This window comes from Kogia breviceps, chromosome 2 (genome assembly GCF_026419965.1).
Source record: "Kogia breviceps isolate mKogBre1 chromosome 2, mKogBre1 haplotype 1, whole genome shotgun sequence".
In the NCBI taxonomy this organism is placed as follows: domain Eukaryota; kingdom Metazoa; phylum Chordata; class Mammalia; order Artiodactyla; family Physeteridae; genus Kogia; species Kogia breviceps.
The window spans coordinates 146,261,904-146,282,473 of record NC_081311.1 but is presented as its reverse complement, the minus strand read 5'-3'; the positions used below and the strand labels follow the sequence as shown (position 1 = coordinate 146,282,473).

Here is a 20,570-nt window from a genome sequence, read left to right as displayed (position 1 = left end):
TTTTGAGTGCTTTTCAAAGAAAATGGGAGACTCTTATCTTGGTTAAAATATGATATCATAATCCTACCAGTTTTGATCAGCAGCCTTTTGAAATGCTATAAATATTTTACCTTACTGGACTGCAAGATCCTTCAAGGGAAGGACTACCATTCTTTGAAATCCTATTGCCTAGTGGACCAGTAATATTTATAATGTGGAAAACATATTATACAACAATATTAAAAAGCATTAGGAATACTTGGTATCAAAAATATCCCAAGAGCTATTTTGCTTTGGAATCAAGAATTGAATAATCATGATCTTTTAGTTAATTAAGGTTTATATCTTTTCAACTATTCTTTAATTTCTATTTGTGTTTCTTGAATAATAAAACAGATTATTAACCATAGCTTTCATAAATAAAGTCTAAGTTTCAAATAAATTTGTACTAGAATTACTTAACTCTTTATTATTTTAAATTTGTGTGTATTTTTTTTTTTCCTGTAATGACAGCTTCACACATACATTATTTCAAGTATGTTTATGTAGGTTCTGTTAGAGCCTGCTAAGAAGCTCTCAGTGTCTGGTGTGTACCTGAATAAGTATTGTCAACACTTCTGCCATACTAGACTTTCAGCATCTCACATATACACACTATTGGCAGGACCTGAATATCCTCATAGATCCTAAAGGAGTAAAGTGTCATTGGCAAGAAAAAAAAGCGTTGGTTTGGCTTCCGTCTACAATGTTGCAGGTCATTTGGTCACTTCCATAACTTCTGTAAAATTTATCGCACTGTAAATCTTAAGTAAATGAAGAACATCCTCTCACAATTAAGGAAATTAGTTCATATAACCCAGTTATCTAAATAACAATTAAGCCTCTATTTCTTTCTATATAGTACAAGATGTGGCTATTCTCACCCTCTTGCAGAATCACATCTCTCTCATATTTACTATCACAAACATAGCTCCTCCAGTTCCTGACCTTAAAGGAAAAAGTGCACTTGTTGGCTGCTGACATGTACCAAAAGGCAAAATTGTTGGCTATGGAAAGGAAAATTCTTTTTTTCTTCAAATAAGTAATTATAGCTAAATTATTCTGTTTCCTCCCTCCATGCAATCAATTTAGAATGAAGAACATATTACTTAATGATATTAGGTAATTTTACAAAAGTATACTTGTAAATTACATAGTAATATAGTGGCATCCTAAAATAAAATATACAAAAAAGATTTAAAATAAAGTATATAGCTTTCTGAACATTTTAAAGGAAGGTGCTAAAATTCTAAGCACCTTTATGAAATACCTCATGTTTATAGTTCCAAAATTAGGTTTAGACTTTTAGATTAATCAAAAGTTTTTAATTTCACTTGAGACATTTCTAATATCCAGTTTCTTCCCTTCTTCATTTTTGTCATTCTAACATTCATTAGAATCTCCATCAAAAGGTAATAAACAGGAAAAGGAGGAAAAGAACAAATTCATTCACTTTAATGCTTATCAGTCAGCTAAGTTAGAAATTTATTTGTGGAGGTTAAGAAGAAGTAGAGGGAATGCAAAAGATTAAATTGATACAATGATGCTGGGAATTGTCTTTCTATTTCATTCATCCACATTATCAACCTTCTTCAGGCCTGGCTGCAATAATGTCACATGAACACAGATCCTCCACAGCCCACTCTGTTTTCTACCAAAATTCTTTCAATCATCCTACAAACATGTATGGAGGGCTGACTGGGGCCAAGCACTGTTCTAGGTGCTGGTACAAAGAAATGAAACAGAAGTCCCTGTCCTTATGGATCCTACTTACCAGTAGGAGGAGATAGCTAATCTCAAGAAGTATAAATATATAGCATGTTAGATAATGCTAAGTGCTATGATGGAAAATCAAACAGGGAAACAGGGATACGGAGAATCCAGAGTAGGAGTATAAGCTGAAATTTTTAAATTCAGTGGTCATTTATCTTCATGCACTTCCCTAAAAAAATTTTTTTAATTAGAAAAATCTACACACATCTATTTTCTAGGCACCAATTTATATTGAGGGATATATTAAAAACAGTGGTAGATATGTCTAGGTAGATATAATATAGGTAGATATATAATTTTTTTTACTGATGTGATCAACTCTCCAATAAAAATACTACAATGATCAAAAAGCAATACTAAAACAGCATTAAAATCTTGAAAAAGGATTTTTTCATATCCCACTTTGATTAATTTGCTGAATTTTGGGTGGGCAGAACAAACAGCTATTCAATATATAGTACAACTGACTTTAGCTACATTCTAATAGTGGATGAAAAACATTTAGGTAGGGCTTGCCTGGTGGCGCAGTGATTGGAAGTCTGTCTGCCAGTGCAGGGGACATGGGTTTGGGCCCTGGCCTAGGAGGATCCCACATGCTGCGGAGCAGCTGAGCCTGTGCGCCACAACTGCTAAGCCTGCGCTCTGGAGCCCGCGAGCCACAACTACTGAGCCCACGTGCCACAACTACTGAAGCCCGCGCCCCTGGGGCCCGTGCTCCCCAATAGGAGAGGCCACTGCAATGGGAGGCCTGTGCACCACAATGAAGAGTGGCTCCTGCTCGCTGCAACTGGAGAGGGCCTGCACACAGCAACGAAGACCCAGTGCAGCCAAAAATAAAAATAAATAACATAAATAAATTTATTTAAAAAAAACAAAAAATATTTAGGTAGGTTCCTTTTCCCCCTTAAAAAATTTTTGCTCTAATGGTCAAATACCTCCCAGGCTTGCTGGGCTATCTTGGGTGACATGAAGTTCCTGAGAACTCAGAAGGCTGTCTAGGTTCTGTTATCTAGGCAGGCTTATCAAATCAAGCTTCTGTCAGTTACTACCACAGCACAGGCAACCTCAGTGACAGACATAACAACTTCAAAGAGAGCCCTAGTGCTCTCAAATTACTCATATTATGACCCCCCCCCCAGCACTGTATCAAACCAAATATTTTAAACAGTAGGAATATTAGAAATTCTAGCCCCCAAAAAGAATACCTCCATGGTGATGTGACAGGCTCCCTCCATTAGCAAGGATTTCTTCTCTAGCAGCTGCCTGTATTTGGAAACAAAACAACAAATAGATCACTTTGAGGTGAAAGAGTAAGACCCAATGCCCAAAGGAGATACATACTTTCTGGGTTAAATAATAAATGAGAAGCCTAATTTCCCTTTCTCTTAGGTTAACTGTATTTAAAGAGCAATTAAAATATGCAGCCTAGCTTTATAAGTTTTTTTCTAGTGAATAGTCACAGTGTCTACAATTGTTACATCAAGATTCTAGAAAAGAAAAAGAAGGCAAAATGATCAATTCATCAGCACTAAATGATTAATAACAATAAAAAAAAGTTTTGTGAGGAGTCCGGTCCTACTCTGAAGTAAACATCTCACTATACCAACAAACATTAATTGACTATATATGGTATGTCCAGAAAAGTACTAAGCAATTTACCTGGAATAACTCAGTTATTTTCACTAAAGCCTTATGGAATAATTTCAATTACTCCTATTTCACAGATAAAGAAAATGAGGCTTAGATGGTTAAATTACTCACCTAATATCATACAGTGGGCATAAGACTCAAGATTACTTGCAAAGCTATCAGGGATTAATGATAAAAACCCTTATGGAGAACATTTCTTAGGTCAATGCCTTGGGACAAATTACTTCTCAGGCTTATGGAATATCTAAGTGTGAAAAAAAAACCTTGTTTTATCCTCTTAACATGTTATGCTCCAACTAGGCTCCTTATAGAGCAATATGGTTAGAAAGATAAACACTTAAAGCAATATATAGAATGACTGAAGTACAGGGTGAAAGAAGGGTTACAGAAACCGGAATTACATTCAATTCATGAGTATGTAACAGATATGAGGTAAAATCCCTACAGTGCCTTGAACCTCCCAGAATTACTTGGGTGTGTACAAACCATCAGAGTTAGGTCACAGTAGAAGAGGCCCTCCCTTCAGGAGGGACAGATGGACCGCATCTCATTGCAAAGTAATTTGTAAGAACCCTCATCACTGAGGATTTAGGGTTTTTCAAATGAATCATACATATGCTAGCCCTACTCTAAGAGATTATGTCTTCTAACAAATTATTTTAAGTAAAGCAATAACTACTTGAAACCAGCAGCACTTAGAGAATGGCAGTTTGGCTTGGGAAAGAAGGAACACTTTCATTTTTGTAGTACTATGGGGAAGGGGCCTTTGGGTAGCCAGAGGGCAATACCAAAACACTAAAAGGCTAAGGTGACAGGAATGGACTCAATCTTTTGAGGATGATGGATATGTTCATTATTTTGATTGGGGTTACAATTTCACAGGTGCATACATATGTAAAAACCCATGAAACTGTACATATTATGTGCAGTTTACTATATCTCAATTATACTTCAGAAAAGCTGTTTAAAAAAAAAAAGGAGGCATAAGATGGATCCAACCATACTCTGTGGTTTGGGTCTAAAAGTATGCCACTGAAAATCATCTTGTGGTACTACCTTTGGGAGACAGGCAACAGAGTTAACACTAGGACACCTGAGGTTTTAACAAACCCCAGTCCCCAGTCTCCTCCTGCTTCCTCCACAGTCTAATCTGTTCATTCAACTCTAGGCATACTTGTCATCAGAAATATTGACTATCAAACAGAAAGCGTTATAAAAATTAGACGCTTAAGGTCATTTAAGAAATGTAATAGAAAATGCTGGCAAATGAACCTCAAAGGCCTACATATAACTTAAGCAAACAAAAAAATTATAAACCTAGAATTAGGAAATAACAGCAACACAGGCCAAAAGCTTTAGAGCCGCTGACCTCAAAAGCAGTCACCATATAGAGCTGGGTGGGCTGCCGAAGTGATATCAAGGGTCCCTATAGTCTTCTGTTATTTAATTTAATCAGTTATTATGTACTATAAGTAATATCCAAAGAATCACAGGCAATAGAATATTAATTTTAGAATATTAATTGTAATATGTATAGGGAATATGAATTTTAGACTTCTAATTCAGTATTCAATCCAGTGTAAAAATTATGTTTCTCATTTCTATGGGCTATCAACCAGGTAAACCACAAGTTATTAAAGAAAGTCAAACTAAAATTCATAAATTGATAGTAAAGTTTACTTAAATTAATAAAAGAATGTAAGAGCTATATTCATGTGTGCAAAATTACCTCAGTTTGTTCAAACACAGTCAGTGGGTCACTGATTCCCCTGTAGTTAAAGGCAAAGTAGAAATAGATACATGCACCTGCATCATAAGTCTGAGTCACCCTAAAAAACAAACAGACAAAATCCCCCACAAGGCTTTAAGTGAAATCAGATTTAACACCTAGAAACTTAAAGACAAGATTGTCTGAATGAATTGCTTAAGCCATAATCTCATTCTCTACCCACCCTCTTACTCCATGGATAGAAAACAGATTTGCTGGATAAAGGATATCTAAGAACTACTTGTACTATTTTTATAACTTTTTTGGTAAGTCTGGACTATTACCCAAAAAATATTTTTTTAATTTTAAGATAATGTAAATATTTCTCCAACTGGCCTGAAATAAACAAAATTCCACTTCCTCAGAAGGGATTTTTTTTTTTTCTTTTTTAACAAAGTATACTGCAGTTATAGACAGCCCCAAAACAGACTACATGGAACCTGGTGATCCATTATAAGTCTTCTAAGCTTCCTCAAAGTTAACAGAAGTACATATGAGAACTTAAAACTAGAAAACAAGAAAAAAATGTTCAAATACCAAAAATGATCAGACTGGGTAAAACACAGCACCTTCACCAAGTTCACATTATTAGTAACAACTTTGAAAACAAATTGAATGACATGGTCTTAAGAGAGTATCTCTGAAGGTTTTACACTCTAGGTCTCATATGTGTGCATGTTGTATATGTATTTGCAAAAGATATCAAGAATCTTAGATTAATAAATCATATACATGATATATATCTGGGCTTTCAAAATGTAATTAGGTGAAGCATTTAAAAGGGAGCTAAGGTAATCACAGTCAAATCTCTGAATGCAATTTACAAAGGTTCCCACAAAGAATTTAATTTAACAGAAAGAGCAAACAGAGGAAATACTATTTTTACTACACAATACAATCTAATCCAAAATTTTAATGGCTTTTTAGGCCAAATGTTAGGTGCCTCAGAATAGAAGAAATGAACTGTTTAACAATGCTACTGTCAATTTGCCTGCTGTGTTTTTCTTCTAGTGTTAATTCACCCATAAAAAAGATCCCTTGAATGTTTACATTTTAACTACCAGATTTACAAAGTCGAAGAAAAATTGGAAAATCGTGTTAACTGCAAGGGCACTATCACTATGAATAACCAAATTTAAATAAATTTAAAGGATACATGAATGAAATGAGTTTACAGCAATTAGTAAAATATACATCACTCATATGAGAATCATTAATATCAATGAATAGAAAATATAACGATATTAATAGAACATTGCCACCTTCCAACAAATCCAGGGGCTATATTACACAGTTCAGTATTCAGTAGATAAGGAGGCTTCTAAAATTACAACAAAGCTTGAGTGATCAGTATCTCAAACAAAGTAAAAATAACATTTTTTGGAAAACCTTAATCTGGGGCCATTTCAGAAAGTGACAGAACTAATACCTTTTAATAGATCAATTCTATCATTTCAGACACTTAAACACTAATGTCTTCCAAAATCATCTGGACAAGAGAAAGTGTGGCTGCCAAAGTCATTATATTATTCTTTAATTTCTAAAAAATTTTTGTGCTATATACTTTTTGGAGTACTGTACTTGTGTTAGACTCACTGGCTAGGAAGTCCTTCCCACAAAACTTCCTCAGAAAATTTAGGGTTAGAATTCCTATTCCAATATACAGAGTACCTTTTAAAAGACAGAAATGAAATAAATGAACTTAATAAATTCATCCTACAGCTGAGTTCTTTTCCTTGGGATCTCTGATTTCAATGAGATCTATAACTATTTTAAATTAATTTCAGAATAGCTTTTTAAAAAACTAGTTTAAAAATTACATCTCACACATTCAACATTTACATTAACACAGAATAATCTCCTTAGCCACTGTTAATTAGCTCAAATCAAACTAAAGTAAAATCAAACTATAGTTAAGCGTTAAGTATGTGCTATAAAAACTATATTTAAAACTCCTATTTAGCAAAATCATTCAATTAAGTTAGACTTTGCACATTCTAAACTTTGGTTTTATAAGATGATCACAGAAGCTGAGCATTAGGCTTTTATCAGAAAATCCTTCTTAAAAAAACAGCTATGTGATAAATGACATATCAATTCAGAATATGTATACCAATTCTATCTACCTGCAATACAATACATAATGAAGATCCTTAGGCCTTATAAGTAAGTACCTTCTAAAGAACCAATACTTAAATATTGTTACAGAAGGTGTTCTAAGGCAGAATATTTTACTTCCCAATAACTTTCGGTAAGTAGTGGTTTATCACAATGGTATTTTCATAATGAAGGGTGAGAAGTCTCAAGGGATGCTGAATAGAGAGGTAGGGCAGAAGAAGGAAGAGAGGATAATATCTGTTAAGCTACCACTTGACAAAGCAAAAGAATAAAATATCCTCAACTACACAGAAATAGATTCTATTATTTTAAAAGATTCAGATTTTACTGTTAACAAATGACTTTTGGATTATTGGGCCTGTTTGTTTTCAGTTTATAATATTAAGAGGCTTGACAGCCTAGATTGTCGAGAGAAGAACTAAGTATCAACTTAGGTTGATAATATAAAAAAATACACTTTTTTTTCTTGCAGTTTAAGAACTTTAAGATAAAAGGTTCATTTTTAAAGATTCGTCCAAATTTTAAAAAAAAGAACAGGTATATTTTTACTCCTTTAATTTGGAAAGGTTCTCTCCAAAATCAGTCACTAAGCTACCAATAGCATTAGCATGTATTAAGTTTTTTATTAAACAGAATAAGGCCCCCTTTTCCCCTCCTTCAGATATATCGAATGCCCAGCCAATAATCTCTAAAATCCACATTTTAAGCCTTTACATTCTACCCTAAATACACTTGTTCTAAAAGATGTTAATACACACACTTGACTTAGTACTTCCTGAAATGTTCTTCAGACCTTGTCTCTCCCACAAAGAAGCATAAAAGACTATTTGAAGGATACTCTTCTGATTGACGTGAATAGTTACGGTATAAGAAAGATGCTTTCCTCACATCTCATGTAAGAATTTTATTGTTGTACCCATCAAAAGCACAATCTAACATTCAGAGAAAGATAGACAAGATGAAAAGGCAGAGGGCTATGTACCAGTCGAAGGAACAAGATAAAACACCAGAAAAACAACTAAATGAAGTGGAGATAGGCAACCTTCCAGAAAAACACTTCAGAATAATGATAGTGAAGATGAACCAGGACCTCAGAAAAAGAATGGAGACAAAGATAGAGAAGATGCAAGAAATGTTTAACAAAGACCAAGAAGAATTAAAGAACAAATAAACACAGATGAACAATACGATAAGTGAAATGAAAACTACACTAAAAGGAATCAACAGCAGAATAACTGAGGCAGAAGAACAGATAAGTGACCTGGAAGACAGAATGGTGGAATTCACTGCTGCGGAAGAGACTAAAGAAAAAAGAATGGAAAGAAATGAAGACAGCCTAAGAGACCTCTGGGAAAACATTAAACACAACAACATTCGCATTATAGGGGTCCCAGAAGGAGAAGAGAGAAAGAAAGGACCAGAGAAAATACTTGAAGAGAATATAGTCGAAAACATCCCTAACATGGGAAAGGAAATAGCCACCCAGGTCCAGGAAGTGCAGAGAATCCCATACAGGATAAAACCAAGGAGAAAAACGCCGAGACACATAGTAATCAAATTGACAAAACTTAAAGGCAAAGAAAAATTACTGAAAACAGCAAGGGAAAAACGACAAATAACATACAAGGGAACTCCCATAAGGTTAATAGCTGATTTCTCAGCACAAACTCTACAAGCCAGAAGGCAGTAGCATGATATACTTAAAGTGATGAAAGGGAAGAACCTACACCGAATATTACTTTACCCAGAAAGGATCTCATTCAGATTCGATGGAGAAATCAAAAGCTTTACAGACAAGCAAAAGCTAAGAGAATTCAGCACCACCAAATCAGCTTTACAACAAATGCTAAAGGAACTTCTCTAAGTGGGAAACATAAGAGAAGTAAAGGACCTACAAAAACAAACCCAAAACAATTAAGAATATGGTGACAGGAATATACATATCGATAATTACCTTAAATGTAAATAGATTAAATGCTCCAACCAAAAGACACAGGCTTGCTGAATGGATACAAAAACAAGACCCATATATATGCTGTCTACCAGAGACCCACTTCAGACCTAGGGACACATACAAACTGAAAGTGAGGGGATGGAAAAAGATATTCCATGCAAGTGGAATTCAAAAGAAAGCTGGAGTAGCAATATTCGTATCAGATAAAATAGACTTTAAAATAAAGAATGTTACAAGGGACAAAGAAGGACATTACATAATGATCAAGGGATCAATCCAAAAAGAAGATATAACAATTATAAATATATATGCACCCAACATAGGAGCACCTCAATACATAAGGCAACTGCTAATAGGTATAAAAAAGGAAATCGACAATAACACATTAATAGTGGGGGACTTTAACACCTCACTTACACCAACGGACACATCATCCAAAAGAAAATTAATAAGGAAACAGAAGATTTAAATGACACAATAGATCAGATAGATTTAATTGATATTTATAGGACATTCCATCCAAAAACAGCAGATTGCACTTTCTTCTCAAGTGCGCACAGAACATTCTCCAGGATAGATCACATCTTGGGTCACAAATCAAGCCTCAGTAAATTTAAGAAAATTGAAATCATATCAAGCATCTTTTCTGACCACAACGCTATGAGATTAGAGATCAATTACATGGAAAAAAACATAAAAAACACAAACAAATGGAGGCTAAACTATACATTATTAAAAAACCAAGATATCACTGAAGAAATCAAAGAGGAAATAAAAAAATATCTAGAAACAAATGACAATGAAAACATGATGATCCAAAAGTTATGGGATGCAGCAAAAGCAGTTCTAAGAGGGAAATTTATAGCTATACAAGCCTACCTCAAGAAACAAGAAAAATCTCAAATAAACAATCTAACTTACACCTAAAGGAACTAGAGAAAGAAGAATAAACAAAACCCAAAGTTAGCAGAAGGAAAGAAATCATAAAGATCAGAGCAGAAATAAATGAAATAGAAACAAAGAAAACAATAGCAAAGATCAATAAAACTAGAAGCTGGTTCCTTGAGAAGATAAACAAAATTTATAAACCATTAGCCAGACTCATCAAGCAAAAGAGGGAGAGCACTGAAATTAATAAAATTAGAAATGAAAAAGGAGAAGTTACAACAGACACTGCAGAAATACACAGCATCCTAAGAGACTACTACAAGCAACTCTATGCCAACAAAATGGACAACCTGGAAGAAATGGACAAATTCTCAGAAAGGTATAACCTTCCAAGACTGAACCAGGAAGAAATAGAAAATATGAACACACCAATCACAATTAATGAAATTGAAACTGTGATTAAAAATCTTCCAAGAAACAAAAGTCCAGGACCAGATGGCTTCACAGGTGAATTCTATCAAACATTTAGATAAGAGCTAACACCCATCTTCTCAAACTGTTCCAAAATATTGCAGAGGAAGGAACACTCCCAAACTCATTCTATGAGGCCACCATCACCCTGATACCAAAACCAGACAGAGATACTACAAATACAGAAAATTACAGACCAATATTACTGATGAATACAGATGCAAAAATCCTCAACAAAATACTAGCAAACAGAATCGAACAACACATTAAAGGGTTCATACACCATGATCAAGTGGGATTTATCCCAGGGATGCAAGGATTCTTCAACATACGCAAATCAATCAATGTGATACAGCATAATAACAAACTGATGAAGAAAAACCATATGATCATCTCAATAGATGCAGAAAAAACTTCTGACAAAATTCAGCACCTATTTATGATAAAAACTCTCCAGAAAGTGGGCATAGAGGGAACCTACCTCAACATAATAAAGGCCATAAATGACAAACCCACAGCAAACATCATTCTCAATGGTGAAAAACTGAAAGCATTTCCTCTAAGATCAGGAACAAGACAAAGGATGTCCACTCTCACCACTATTATTCAACATAGTTTTGGAAGTCCTAGCCACAGCAATCAGAGAAGAAAAAGAAATAAAAGGAATACAAATTGGAAAAGAAGTAAAACTGTCGCTGTTTGCAGATGACATGATACTATACGTAGAGAATCCTAAAGATGCCACCAGAAAACTACTAGAGCTAATCAATAAATCTGGTAAAGTTGCAGGATACAAAATTAATGCACAGAAATCTCTTGCATTCCTATACACTAACAACAAAAGATCAGAAAGAGAAATTAAGGAAACAATCCCATTTATCATCACAACAAAAAGAATAAAATACCTAGGAATAAACCCACTTAAGAAAGCAAAAGACCTGTACTCAATTAAAAAAAACACTGATGAAAGAAACCAAAGATGACACAAACAGATGCAGAAGTATACCATGTTCCTAGACTGGAAGAATCAATATTGTGAAAATGACTATACTACCCAAAGCAATCTACAGATTCAATGCAATCCCTTTCAAATTACCAATGGCATTCTTCACAGAATTGGCACAAAAAATTTTACAATTTTATGGAAACACAAAAGACCCCAAATAGGCAAAGCAACCTTGAGAAAGAAAACAGAGCTGGAGGAATCAGAATCCCAGACTTCAGACTATACTACAAAACTACAGTAATCAAGATAGTATGGTACTGGCACAAAAACAGAAATATAGATCAACAGTACAGGACAGAAAGCCCAGAGATAAACCCATGCACCTATGGTCACCTAATCTATGACAAAGGTGGCAAGAATATACAGTGGAGGAAAGACAGCCTCTTCAATAAGTGGTGCAGGGAAAACTGGACAGCTACATGTAAAAGAATGAAATTAGAACACTCCCTAACAGCATACACAAAAATAAACTCAAAATGGATTAAAGGCTGGACACTATACAACTCTTAGAGGAAAACATAGGAAGAACAATCTTTGACATAAATCACAGCAAGATCTTTTTTTTTTTTTTTTTGCGGTACGCGGGCCTCTCACTGCTGTGGCCTCTCCCGTTGCGGGGCACAGGCTCCGGACGCGCAGGCTCAGCAGCCATGGCTCACGGGCCCAGCCACTCCGCGGCACATGGAATCCTCCCGGACCGGGGCACGAACCCGTGTCCCCTGCATCGGCAGGCGCACGTACTCTCAACCACTGTGCCACCAGGTAAGCCCCCCAAGATCTTTTTTGACCCACCTCCTAGAGTAATGGAAATAAAAACAAAAATAAACAAATGGGACCTAATGAAACTTAAAAGCTTTTGCAAAGCAAAGGAAAGTACAAAAAAGACAACCCTCAGAATGGGACAAAACATTTGCATACGAATCAATGGACAAAGGATTAATCTCCAAAATATATAAACAGCTCATGCAGCTCAATATTAAAAAAACAAACAACCCAGTCCAAAAATGGGCAGAAGACCTAAATAGACATTTCTCCAAAGAAGACATACAGATGGCCAAGAAGCACATGAGAAACTGCTCAACATCACTAATTATTAGATAAATGCAAATCAAAACTACAAAGGTGGGCTTCCCTGGTGGCGCAGTGGTTGAGAATCCGCCTGCCGATGGCAGGGGTCACGGGTTCATGCCCCGGTCCGGGAAGATCCCACATGCCGCGGAGCGGCTGGGCCCGTGAGCCATGGCCACTGAGCCTGCGTGTCCCGAGCCTGTGCTCCTCAACGGGAGAGGCCACGACAGTGAGAGGCCCGCGTATCACAAAAAAAAAAAAAAAAAAAAAAAACTACAAAGGTACCACCTCACACCAGTTAGAATGGGCATCATGAGAAAATCTACAAACAACAAATGCTGGGAGAGGGTGTGGAGTAAAGGGAACCCTCTTGCACTGTTGGTGGGAATGTAAATTGATACAGCCACTATGGAGAACAGTATGGAGGTTCCTTCAAAAACTAAAAATAAAATTACCATATGATCCAGCAATCCCACTACTGGGCATATACCCAGAGAAAACCATAATTCAAAAAGACACATGTACCCCAATGTTCACTGCAGCACTATTTACAATAGCCAGGTCATGGAAGCAACTTAAATGCCCATAGACAGACAAATGGATAAAGAAGATGTGGTACATATACACAATGGAATATTAGCCATAAAAGGGAACAAAATTGGGTCATTTGTTGAGACGCGGATGGATCTAGAGACTGTCATACAGAGTGAAGTAAGTCAGAAAGAGAAAAACAAACATCGTATATTAACGCATATAATATGTGGAACCTAGAAAAATGGTACAGATGAACCGGTTTGCAGGGAAGAAGTTGAGACGCAGATGTAGAGAATAAACGTATGGACACCAAGGGGCAAAAGCGGCAGCAGGTGGGTGTGGTGGTGTGATGAATTGGGCGATTGGGATTGACATGTATACACTGCTGTGTATAAAATTGATGACTAATAAGAACCTGCTGTATAAAAAACTAAATAAAATTTAAAAATTAAAAAAAAATCATTCAGTATTAAAAAAATAAAAAAAAGAAAGCACAATCTAGCAAATTTTAAAAGATATCTTTCCCTATGGGGCAACAAGTAGAATTAAGAAACATAATATGGTAATAGGAAAGTACAAGATGGGAGAATGCAAAAAAAGGGAAAAAAAAACTCACAGAAGAGATTCCAGTTTAAAGAGTACCTAAGTATTTCTACCTCAACCTTCATGTAACTAAGTCACAATAATACATACGATGGCATTTATATAGCCCTTTATATGCTTTCTCATTTTATTCTTACAATAATCCCTTCAAGGAGATATATTACCACTACTTTACTAACGATAAACTTAGAGTTCCAAGAGATTAAATTTCTAATAAATAGCAGAACAGTGCTTTCACTCTTTAGACACGTGCAACATTACAAAACAAAGAAACTTTAAAACTAAGCAGGAAGTTGCCATGGTGATGCAGTAGGCAGGAAGGCCCAGATCTGCCTTCCTAAGCTGATATCAAGTGGTTCCAGGCTAATCAAAAGAACAATCATCATGAATAGAAATATACAGAAATGCTGTTGTGCTGAAGCACAACTGCTGTTTCAGAGTCCAGCACTTAACAGTAAAGATACTACGTTAATTCCAAAATTACTTAACTTTTATTCATGCTTATATTGTAAGTTTTTTGTTTGTTTCTAAATATTGGAGTTATATTCCTGAAAACCACACACACAGAGAAAAACAGAGAAGCAGTTATATAATACAGAATGTTCAATAAATTTTAAAGTGCTAGATTAGTACTGTATCATTTACTTTAAGGTTCCCCTTCTCATGATCTGTCCTAATTTCCCTTTATTCTCTATTCTAGTTAATTCAATAACTTTTGTAGAGAAGTCAAATGCTCAATTCAATCTCTATACATTTATTCTTCTGGTGTTCACACAGAAAATTAATATCAAAAGATTGAACACAAAGTGTCCCTTCTTAAGAAAACCTCCTTTGGGGCTTCTGCTATTTAACTAAGAGACGACAAAATCATCAGTTAACTGTGCTCCAATATAGATCATAACTGTCCCATATGGAAGATACTAGCCACATGTGGCATTTTAAATTTAAATTATTTGAAATTAATAAAATTTAAAATTCAGTTCCACAGTCATACTAGCCACATTTCAATAGCTCAACAGCCACGTGTGGCTGTGGCTATCATTCTGGATAGGGCAGATACAGAGCATTTCCATTATCACAGAAAGATCTATTAGAAAGCAACAAGTTAATCTTCATTTGGATCTTCTGGCTCCACTCATTCCAATATTCCATACTCACTGATTTAATCAACAACCAACAAAGTGGTTAAAGTGCCTTTTCTCTGTTAAAGAAAGAGCTACATTGAATGTGTGTGTAATTTATAGTTTCTTGACCATATATGTAATTTATAGTTTCAGTGAATGAAGGAGTCCTTCTCTTACTCCAGCAGCTCAGACATTTGGCTCTTTACCATCATGCTGTCCAGACAGGGTAGAAGGCTCACTCATGGAAGGGTGTTCTACTCCTAGGAAAGGGTGTTCTACTCCTAGGAAAGGGTGTTCTACTCCTATCGGGCTCAGGACTACTGTAAAAATCCTAGTGGCACAGTCCTAACAAGGTGGCAAGTGAAGTTTAGGAAAGCTTGCTAAGTGGAACAGACTGAAGCTTTTCCTCAGCTCACAAATTACACTTCTCCATTAATTAAAGAAAACAGTTGGTTTTTTTTTTTCAGAATAAGAAGTATAAGAACAACAACAAAAAAAAACTCACCTGCATGTAGCAAGAGGAGCAAACTGAACACCTTTCTCTTTGCATTCCCTTGTTATTCTTTCTTTTACATTTCTACAGAGATCTACAACCCTAGAAAAAAATAATTGAATACAATATTAAGTTTTCACATAACTATAAAAAATCTAATTATTGCTGGTTTATCAGCATATTCAAGTCAGAAATTCTCTTAACTAAAACTTTCATACTCATTCTTTCAAGAATGAACAAGAGCTTTGATCATTCAAACTGGCCTTCCATTCATAACTTCAAGGGAGCAAAGTCCTTTCCCTTTTTGTCACAGGAAAGATAGAAGTCAGAGGAGCATACTCAAGTCTCCTGAACGCAGCTTCCTAAGCTAAGGAAAATCCAATTTCAAAATAAATTTAATTACAAGATTCTAAAAGCTTTTTAAAAAGCTCTAAAGAAAATGTTAATGAAAATTCAATTCTGGGTTATAGGAATACCAATCTATATCCCATCCAAGAAGTTTTCCTTAATTTAAAAATAATTTAATTAATAATCATAGTGCTATACCAAATGTTCAATAGCCTATTTTCAAGCACTAAGCTAAAATCCAGCTCAACGAAGACTTACTGGACATGAACTATGTGTAAAGTTATGCTAGACTGTTTAATATGTTCAATACGAACAATGAAAACAGACAAGTGAGGCACAGTTCTTAAAGGGGAGGGAAGATTGATAATATTTAACAATATTAATCTGTTTTTTAATGTGAGCTGTAACATATTGTTATAACCATATATTCTGTTTCATCTGGAAAATAAAACTCTTAAAGTATATATCAGCCATTTTATTCTCCAATAAATATCCTGGCTACATATTGACACTGATTCTGTGTTTTAAACCTTGGTCTGTTTAGAATCATGAGAAAGAAAAAGATACCAAAGAAACTTAAAAGGTTGGCCCAGTTTGATAAAAATAACATTTAAATGGATTATGCTTTATTGAACACATTAAAGTTATCTATATTTCCAATAAGAAGAATAAATGATTAAAATATAAATATGAAAAAGGTTTTAGTGTTTTATTAGTGTGTCAATTTTTACTTTTATAGTGTCTGAAAGTTTTATAAAATCTGACTTTACAAAACAGCACTCAAGTTAAGTTCTGCTTTATTCTGTGAGAGCTGCAGGCAGATACAATTTATCAATGTTATCTATGCCTTATTTATAGAATGGTAAGGATACGTGCTTCTTAAAAATCTTTCATTAAGTATTTAGATTATTGAAATTTAATGTCTTTAATTTGAAAATCCAACTTACAACACAGATACTTTAAATATAAATAAAGGGAATTCCCTGGTGGTGCAGTGGATGGGACTCCACGCTCCCAGTGCAGGTGGCCTGGGTTTGATTCCTGTTCGGGGAGCTGGATCCCACATGCATGCTGCAGCGGGGAGTTCGCATGCTGCAACTAAGGAGCCCACATGCCGCAACTGCGACCCAGCGCAACCAGATAAATAAATAAAATTTTAAATATAAATAAAATCTACTAAACTTTAGTATCTACAGGAGTTCACGAATATTACAAATTTATAAAAGTAACAAGTGCTTTATCATGACTCTAGAAAACAGAATCAAGTGCTACTTGAATGAGGTACTTTCTAGAAATTATCTGTATGGAGTTCTGAAAGTTTTTTCTCACAGAACTCATGCAAAGGTCAATACAGTCCATTTGGACCAGTCACTACATAGGAAGTAAACAAAACTGTGTATACCTTTTATTTTTTGGCCGCGTGGCATGCAGGATCTTACTTCCCTGACCAGGGCTCGAACCCAAGCCTCTTGCGCTGGAAGCAAGGGGTCTTAACCACTGGACCACCATGGAAGTCCCATACTGTGTATACTTTTAAATTCTTACCTGACCTATTAGCACATTTAACACTATTGACCATTTCCTCCTTGAGGAAAATTTCCCTCAACTCCTCTCACAGCACTGGTTTTCCTCCAAATCGTCTACATTTTATTCCCCAATCTCCTTTGCTAGAGCTTATTTGTACAACTTAAATGAATCCTTTGTTTGTATCCCTTAAATGTTGGGGTACCTTGGACTTCTTTCTCAGGACTTCTTTCTTTTCTCTTCATCCATTTACCTGTTAAGTGTTTGTATATCTCCTTTGGTTTTAATCACAAATCTCAAGCTGATGTCTCTAAAATCTTCAAATCTCCAACTCGGATATCTTAGGCAGCTATTTTTATAGGCTACATTCTTACACTATTCCATAGTTCATTCATAGGACTCTATGCAGAATATTCACTGAGCACCTAATAGGTGCAGTCATTGTGCTAGGGCCACAGAGGAATACATAGAAACTAGCAAGACATGCATGAAAAGGCCAAGCAACCTAATAATGTGTGAGGGTTGAAGACCCTGATCCCATGGGTTGCTGCTAAACAAGGTCTCTAACTAGCTAAAGGTTTGAAAGAGAAAGCAAGTTACTAAATGGTAACAAATAAATTTTATGTCAGGAGTACAGCTGCTTTCCCTTAATTTTATTTATTAAAACTTCAGTTGAAGATGTTGTTTTAAATGAAAACCAAGTACTTAACCCTGTATAAAACAGATATAGTCAGTGAGTCAAAAAAGTATTTAAGAATATACAAGGAAGTATAAAGAAAAATGAAAAGATAGTGCATGACTAGCTTCCACAGTTGGAAGAATTTAAAGACAAAATGGCAATCATAGGTAAGTAGTAATTGATGACAAGGAAATTCATACTACTGAAGAAGTAACACTACACTAACCCACTTTCCCCAGCAAGAAAAGGTATTAAAGACTAAAATGGTCTCTGAGACATCTATGCACAGCTCCCAAACTATATCTGCTGTTCAAACATGTCAGATGTTGATGAAGTGATAATTCTTTTAATTTATAAGATTTATTCCCCTATTAAAATTTAGCATCAAAAATTGAATTCTGTGAATAACATATTGATACTATAAATTTGATTGCTATCTTACAATGCATGGACTATCAGCATCAATACAGCAAAAGTCAAAACCCATAGTAGATGAAATGAAGACAATGTAGAAAAGTAAAAAGTTTTCTGGGGGAGGAAAACAAGAGGTTAGGGTAGAACAAAAATGTTAAGATAGGTAACATCTAACAGGTATATTCAGGGGGATTTCTTATATCCTATATACTTTATTATAGATTTAAAATAGTAAATTTTATAAAGAAAAAGTAAAATGTAAGATATACTAGAATAAAAATGTGCTAACAACCTCAAGAATTTTTTATAACTGAGTTAACTCACAAGTCTATCTTTAATAAAACCATTTCACATTTCCTAATCAGTTTTTATTATTAATTCCCTAACCAATATTTGTATGTATATATGTGTATAATTTAAAAACAGAAATTATACATAATTTCTTAAATTGGGTTTCTTTCAGAAATCACTTAAATGCAAGTTAAGATCTTGCTTAACAGTGTACATACAAATATCAAAAGCTAAATGAAATACTACAAAAGAAGGTTATATTTTGGGGGGACTTTTTAGAGAACATTTAAGCATATTAACCATTTAAGAATTTAAATCAAAGCTAAGTAAAACCACATAGTGACATTTAGTGTTCAGTAAAATTCTTTAAAATGTAAACTGTGGTAGTAACTTCCTTCTATGGGACACGGATAAGTCTGTCTAAAATTTTAAAAATGGGTTGCAAATATGACATTCTGATGAAGATATTAAGTTAAATAAAAGTGATTACCTTGTTTCACGTTTCCTTACAAAACTTTAAAAGTTTACATATTCACACACAATAAATTACTTCAGCAATTGTATAGCATATTTTAATAATATCAGGCATTTTATTTCATTTTACCTGTCCCAAGGAGCAGAAGTCTCAAAAGATTCCCCTAATACATAGTATTCCAAACCCAAATCCTGTTAAGACATATACACAAAATTAAGAAATTACAACAGATGCAGAAGAGTCCATAATATTAGTAGTATTTCATGTTCATTATTAGTATTTCATGTTTCTAATTCAACCTCCTGGGCTCTTTACTATCTACCTCAAAAGAGCATGGGAAAGTGGCCCCAAGTGTGAGATATAATCTCCAGAAGGACAGAAACTTTGTCTTGTTTTCCTCTGTGCCCTTGGCACCAGGCAGTGTCTGACACACGGCAGGAACTCAAATATTTCTCTAATGAATGGAGTCTCTATCCAGAAACTGTCTATGTACATGCAGAGAATACTAGCAGGACATATTTTTAGTGGCCTAAAGAGCAAATTAACCAATACCAAAAAGTGATCATCAGGATCAAAGGACCAGGGACATAGGGAAGTTGGAGGAGGAGGGACTAGAGAAAGGAAAAGATATCTTTTAAAATCAACTTTTCTTTAAAAACAAATTAGAAAATAGAGTGTCTCTCTTTGTAGTGACTAAATAGATAAACTATCTGGAACCACCTCAGCTAGGAAAATATATTTTATAGCATACAAGATATAATGCTTATAAGATAAGTAACTTATAATACTAAATTTTTTACCTAGAGTACAATTCTGTTTTAATATCAAAACTGGAAAGAGCAATTCATAAGCCACCACAAAAATGTAAAGGTATGAAAGAAAATTTTATACGGTAGAAAAATCCTAGACTCATGAGTACAATGATGTGCTAAATTACAGTAGGTTAAAATTGAAGAAAATAATTTTATTCACTTATAGAAAAGTATTGTTTGCAACATAAACTGATAAAAGAAATGTGAGATAACTTACTCGAATGTATGCAATGACATAGGTCAGCAAATAACCTCTCTGTCCATTATCTTCTCCAGCTGCCAATCCACTGTAATTAAAGAACAAACTGTCAATATATTTCAAATGAACTATTAAAAATATATAAAACTAACCAAACTGATACAATACCTCAAGATAACTGCTTAACAGATTAACATGTTACTTTACATCTCATTTTTATTTTAATCTCATTTATCATAAATGTATCAATGAGTTGTTAAGAGAATAGTCTTAGATAACAAAAATATTCAGTTTGGTAATTAAGTTTATATCTACCAAACTAGTAAAACTGACTGATATGAACTCAACTACTTCTACTCA

The 20,570-nt window shown here is 34.6% G+C and overlaps 1 protein-coding gene across 3 annotated transcripts in view; it reads right to left on the bottom strand.

The window, feature by feature from the left end:
• Positions 1-20,570, bottom strand: part of AGPS (alkylglycerone phosphate synthase) — a 148,559-nt gene that overhangs the window by 24,812 nt on the left and 103,177 nt on the right. For all 3 annotated transcript variants that reach the window (XM_059055146.2, XM_067026340.1, XM_067026339.1), the window contains exons 15-19: positions 20,229-20,298; positions 19,329-19,390; positions 15,481-15,570; positions 5,171-5,270; positions 2,997-3,054 (exon numbers count right to left, since the gene is read on the bottom strand). In XM_059055146.2, coding sequence (XP_058911129.2) covers positions 2,997-3,054; positions 5,171-5,270; positions 15,481-15,570; positions 19,329-19,390; positions 20,229-20,298 — 380 coding nt within the window. The remainder of the gene's footprint in view (positions 1-2,996; positions 3,055-5,170; positions 5,271-15,480; positions 15,571-19,328; positions 19,391-20,228; positions 20,299-20,570) is intronic.